General features: G+C 33.3%; 1 protein-coding gene across 1 annotated transcript in view; it reads left to right on the top strand.

The window, feature by feature from the left end:
* Positions 1-1,702: 1,702 nt before the first annotated feature.
* LOC149576285 (F-box/kelch-repeat protein At1g80440-like) overlaps positions 1,703-6,000 on the top strand; it is a 48,424-nt gene continuing 44,126 nt past the window's right edge. Inside the window, exon 1 of the mRNA XM_089794196.1 lies at positions 1,703-1,944. Coding sequence (XP_089650322.1) covers positions 1,703-1,944 — 242 coding nt within the window. The remainder of the gene's footprint in view (positions 1,945-6,000) is intronic.

Below are 6,000 nucleotides of genomic sequence, written 5' to 3'. Positions count from 1 at the left end.
CTTGAAAAAGCTAGTTTATGTTTGAAGTATATTAGGGACCAATATAGAAAAAATTTATAGGATAACCTCAGGTACCAGCTTCTGCCCTATGTTCCTAAGGCTGAGTGGTAGGCTTTGATTTTGGATGGAAAGTATAAAGCTAACAAGAAAAATAATATTACACTAGTAGAGAGTACATCAAGGTATGTGATACTATTGAGAATGTAATTATGTACTGATTAACCTCTATATTTATACCATCTAACATATTTCAAACTTTTCATAGATTGCCTAACACATCAAAGGCAACAAAGGCAAGACTAGAAAAGTACGGGACACACAAGCTTGGCTCTAGTGGTTTTTCGAAACTTCAAGCATGAGTTGTAAGTATTAGTAAATGAAAAATTGTATCAAATTTTTTATATATTGTGTAACAAGGGTTGGAAACCCTGCTAACTATTTACCATTTCCTTTTGATATTTTAACTACCCTCCATTGGTTGATGAAACAATGCAAGTAAAATTCACCATACCATGCAAAAATGTAGGGCTCAGAGTTCAAGAGATGCCTCATAGAAGAGGATAAGAGAATTGGCTTCCAACAAGGTTATAAAGTCGTGGCTGAATGGCTATGAGGTAAAATCAGTGTGGAAGGTTCTAATAATGATGTATCTGAGCCATAGGTAAATAAGCTAAATGAAGTTTATTTCAAATTGAATACTTTACCAATTAGTCTATTTGATGTTAAGTTCCAATATAAAGTGAGTATATCTATTTTATGCAAGCAATGATAACAATGTGTACGATGTTGGAATGCAGCTTGACAATCCTTCTACACAATCTGTGGATGCTGAAGGTTCGCATGATGTGCATCCCAGTGGTGGAGGTATACATTTGCTATTAAATTTTTTATATGTAATTACAATTGGTGTTTGGATTAATGTAACATTTTGTATAGTAGCTATAGAGGATCGAGGGGTTGATGTTCATGAGCATGTTGACATTGAGTCCAAACAAAATGATGTGGTTAGATCAGGTAAAGAGCACCACAGCTATGTTATTTAAAATAATTAAATACTTGTAACAATTATAATAAATTATTTTTAATTTAACTCTTTTATTTGTTATTGTAGAGTACCCCCCTTTGCAACATCATAGGAATTTGAGATCATCAAGAATAGAGAACAAAATAATTGATGAGGGGGGAATTGATGATGACACTGATGCTCCTCTTAGAGCTTACATAGAAAAAAGAAATAGAAAAAAAAAAGAGAAATGATTGTCATCTACATACCTTAATTGATAATGACTGAATTTTATGTCTCAATGAATTTAATTATGTGCTAATGAATGTTCATGAATTATGTGTTAATGAAAAATATTGATGAATGTTGCATATTAATGAATCTAATGTGTTAATTAATGTTATCATGTGATATTGATTGAATGTTACATTTTATTAATGGTTGAAAGAATGAATGAATGTTAGATGTTAATGGGGAATGTAGAGTGATGTTAGGGGGAGGGGGGTGGTGCCAAATGAGCTTCCACCTTCACGTGGTTGGCCCTGTTTAGTAGAGAATATTAAACTATTCTCAAAACAAAGTGAAGCTCAATAAGATACTAACAATGACAGGGGTCCTGATGTGAAAAATATTTTGGCTTTGCCAATTTACAATATTCTTCAAGGTATGGGAGTTCTAGTTTTTCTTGATTTGAGAGAGATGGACTTGGGAGACTTGTTTCCTTCTACCCTTCAAAACGCTATTCACTCTGCTTCAGTTCAAATTGCCATATTCTCCAAAGGTTATCCAAATTCTCCTTGGTGTTTGGCTGAGCTTTCTCTCATGTCACAAACTAAGTCTCTGATTATACCAGTGTTTTATGATGATGCTCTTGCTGATCTTTGTCACATCCAAAATGGAGCCTATGCAAATTCATTTTCTGAATATGAAAAGAAGGGCAGGTACCTAGACAAGCTTCAAGAGTGGAAGGAAGCCCTTCACTTTGTCTCATTCATCACTGGATATGAATTCAACAAACACTATCAATAAGACTCTATTTGTGTGTTTTCCATGAAGAAGTGTTTCTTACTTGATTTTAAACTCAGAGCATAAAATTTTGGCTTGTGTAGCATACTTTACGTTTCAAGTTGTTTAAATGGCTCTCCAAAATATTTATTTATAGAGGGGCTTTATTGGGTAAGTTAGATTTTATTGGATAAGCTATTGTAATTTCAGATGAACAATCTAAATAAATCATATCTTGAATGTTATGTGTAAGTTTGTTTCAGTTAGTTTAAATGATTCATCTAAAATTGTACTTTTAAATAAGGACTATTATAATTCTAAATGACCAATCTAGACAAATCATAACTTTGAACATAGGATTTTAGCATACAAAACATATCTAAATCAAAATTTAATATATGCAATTTGCAATTCTAAATGAACAATCTAATCAAATAAAAAAATTGAACATAAGATTTTAGCTTACAGAACGTACCTAAATAAAACTTAGAATGTGGAATTTCAGCTTACAAGAGCATAACATCTTTCTAATCAAAATTCTTGTAATTTCTTAGTAATCAGGAGTTGTTGCTTAAGAATATAGTGTCCAATGTGCTAAAAGAGCTACAAAAGGAAAGATCTTTAGATGTAGCAAAATGTCCTGTGGGGTTAGATGAAATTGTAGAAGATTTTGAACAACATTGCAGACAAGAGGAGGAGAATAGAGTTAAGATAATTGGTATCTTTGGAATGGGTGGATTTGGGAAGACAACTCTAGCCAAAGAATTGTTCAATCACAAATGCTTAGATTACCATGGTTCATGTTTTCTAACTGATGTCTGAGAAGCGTCTTCCAAAGGTGAGTTTCTTTCTATGCAAACTAAGCTCCTAAAAGATCTGGTACATGAAAAAGACCCTCCAAAATTTTAGAGTATAGATGAGGGAACTAGTTGTAGAAGGAATCATATTGGAAGAGGCCATTTATTGAGATTTCTTATTGTCTTAGATGACATTGATCACATTGACTAGTTTGATGCTTTTTTAGTTAGTGATATCTTGACTTCTCATAGTTATGTAATCATCACTACCCATGATGAAAGAGTGTTAATTCATGGTGGAATCCATATTCGTTACAAGATGAAAGCAATGCATGTGTATCATAACAAGGAACTCTTCTATTGGCATGCATTCCACTAGCCTTATCTTGCAAATGGATATGAAAGTTTAGTTCAGAGCTTTGTTGAAGTTTGTGGGGGTTTGCCCCTTTCTCTCAAAGTGATGGGTGGGCATGTTTTTGGCAGCAATGACAAACATTATTGGGAGTTAGAATTGGATAAAGTTCACACAACATTGGATAGATATATACAACACAAGCTTAAAATAAGCTTTGATGCATTGGAAAGTGAAGAGAAATAGATTTTCATGGACATTGCATCCTTCTTCATCGGCAAAGAGAAGTGTATGGCCATGAGAATATGGAATGCTCCTCGTTGGAGGGAAGAGCATGCAATTCAAACCCTCAAAGATAAGTGTCTTATTGAAATGGTTGATTGCCAAATTCATGACCAAAATGATGAGGAACATGGCGACAAGCTTCAATTTAAAATGCATGATCATCTCCATGATTTGGGAAGAGAAATGGTAGATGAATTGGGCACCCATTGTCACTTGCGACAACTAAGCAGCTTGAATTACATACCAAGGAAAAATAAGTCAATTTTGATTATTTAACACTTTTAACATAGAATTAGTCATAAATGTGTAATGTTTACAAGCAAAAATAAGTTTGATATGTGAAATAGGAAGAATCAAAGATATTCCAACATACTCTAATCGAAAACAATGTTCATAGTTTGAGGTTTTACACTCATTTGTAGATCCATCCACTGGTTTTGTGTTAACATTCTTTGTAGGAGATTCAAACAATCAGTATCAGTGTGAAATATCAACAGCTCTGTTATGGATTAAGCTTGATCTAAATTGGTGTAAAGTGAGGAGCATTCCTTCAAGTATTCCTTTGCAAAACACCGAGTGTTTGACAATTGTAAATGGACATCTCGAAAAACTATGGCTGAACGATGCACAGGTATTTTTTCCCATTTTGTTAAAAGTTAGGTCTTCTTTTATGGTAAACCTTGCATTTTTCTATAGTTCTATCTCATGAAATTTGTTCACCTTTGGAATGAATTTATGTATGGATTCTTTTTAGGCCCCTTTTCAGTTAAAAGAGTTGGTGGTTGATGCAGTCCCACTAAAAGAGTTTCAAAACTCAATAGGGATGTTAACTCATTTGGAATATCTAGTCTAAGAAGGAGGGGGAAATCCAATGAGAATTGAATGGAAATCCTTTACTAAATCCCTTAGAAATCTCTCAAATCTTAGGAGATTAGTTTTATGTGATTTCACAACAAGCAGTGGAAAATTTTCTTTGAGCAATAGTGAGATACATGTTGTTTGTAAGCCTCAGATGAGTAACCTTCAGATGATGGTGATTAGAGAAGGGAAATATGTATCCAAGGTATCAATTTGTGGAGATTATTGTCCCAATCTCATATCTCTCCACATTGAGTTCATGCCAAATCTGACCAAAGTGAATGTAACATTGACAAAACTGAATTGCATTAAGTTGAAAGATTACCCAATACTAAAAATAGTATGGTGGAGCTCTATTGATCTAGAAAAAATATCAATATTGAATATAATGGAATGTCCCCAGCTTGAAGAGATTCCTAGTCTTGCAAAATTGAACTACCTAGAAAGAATCACCATTGATGAATGTGGGAAGCTGTAGAGTATAACAGGTATTGAAGAATTGGGATGATTGAAATGCTTGCACCTTTCAAAAGTTAGTGGAACTCTCTTGAATTCCATTCAAATGCTTCAGGTATGTATTTCACTTTTTTAATGTTTACAGGTGAAATATTTTGTCTAAAGAGTGTGATCTTAAACTTGTGGAGATAATCGTAAAGTTAGGATTTTTTAAGGTATTTTTTAATGTTCTTTTATGTTTGATTTCATTCTAATGATGGATCAGACAATGTGATTCGAAACATTGATGCTAGCACAATCAAGTCTAAAAGTTGTTACAAATAATTATTATAAATTGAAGAAATCTATTCTCATTGATTGCTCGACATCTACTGATTAGTTCATTTTAATACCTCAGAGGCTTCCAACAAAGCTGATTAGTATACTTGGGAGAGCAGTTGATGGATTCGATTCAATTTTAAATGCAAATTTCTTTTCTAATGTGATTGTGGCATGGACAATTAATGAAATCCATATAAATGAAAATGGAATGCTTGAGGCATCATTAAAAATATCTAACTCATTGAGTGCAATCATTATATGTGTTGTGATTTAGAGCTATAAAAATCGAGGAGTTATAAATCTTCGTCATTCAGTTAATGAATGGATAGAGAGCACTATCTCAAAAGGGCAATGCATAGTCACCCTTGGAGTTATTGACCAAAAAAGAGTAAGCCATGCCCTATACTATATTGCTCAATCCTTTTGAATTCCAAGAATAGGCGCTCAAGCTAGATTTGTGAAGGGATATATTGTGACACTAAACTTGGCTGAAAAATGTAAAACCCTGCTTATATGGAAAAGAATTATTGGCCAGCTATATGAAAAAGGGATAGAATAGTGGGGAAGATAGTCATAGCATTCAGCTAAGCTACTTTGAGCTGAGGGCAACTTGAGCTTCATTTATTTCCCTATTAATCTTGTTGCAATACTATTTGTTTTACTTTTAGATATAATCAGCACTTTCATACTATACCTAAGACATTCAGTGGCATGTTGATGCCAATATCTTGAAATTGTTTTATGTATAAAGATTGTTAAAAGCCATTCAGTGTCAATCAACTTGTTGACATGGAGCAGAGCCCTAGCAAAGAGATGGAATCAAGTTGATAATGCGAAAAAAAACATGAAAGACTTGATAATCTAGATTCTGAACTATTTATACATGAGAATTTATTTTGAACCTACAGTCATGCTCATTAGAA

This window comes from Cupressus sempervirens, chromosome 1, assembly GCF_028749045.1.
Source record: "Cupressus sempervirens isolate cs-2001-9-10 chromosome 1, ASM2874904v1, whole genome shotgun sequence".
NCBI lineage: Eukaryota > Viridiplantae > Streptophyta > Pinopsida > Cupressales > Cupressaceae > Cupressus > Cupressus sempervirens.
The sequence above is the reverse complement of the archived record's forward strand: the minus strand, read 5'-3'. Positions and strand labels throughout refer to the sequence as shown.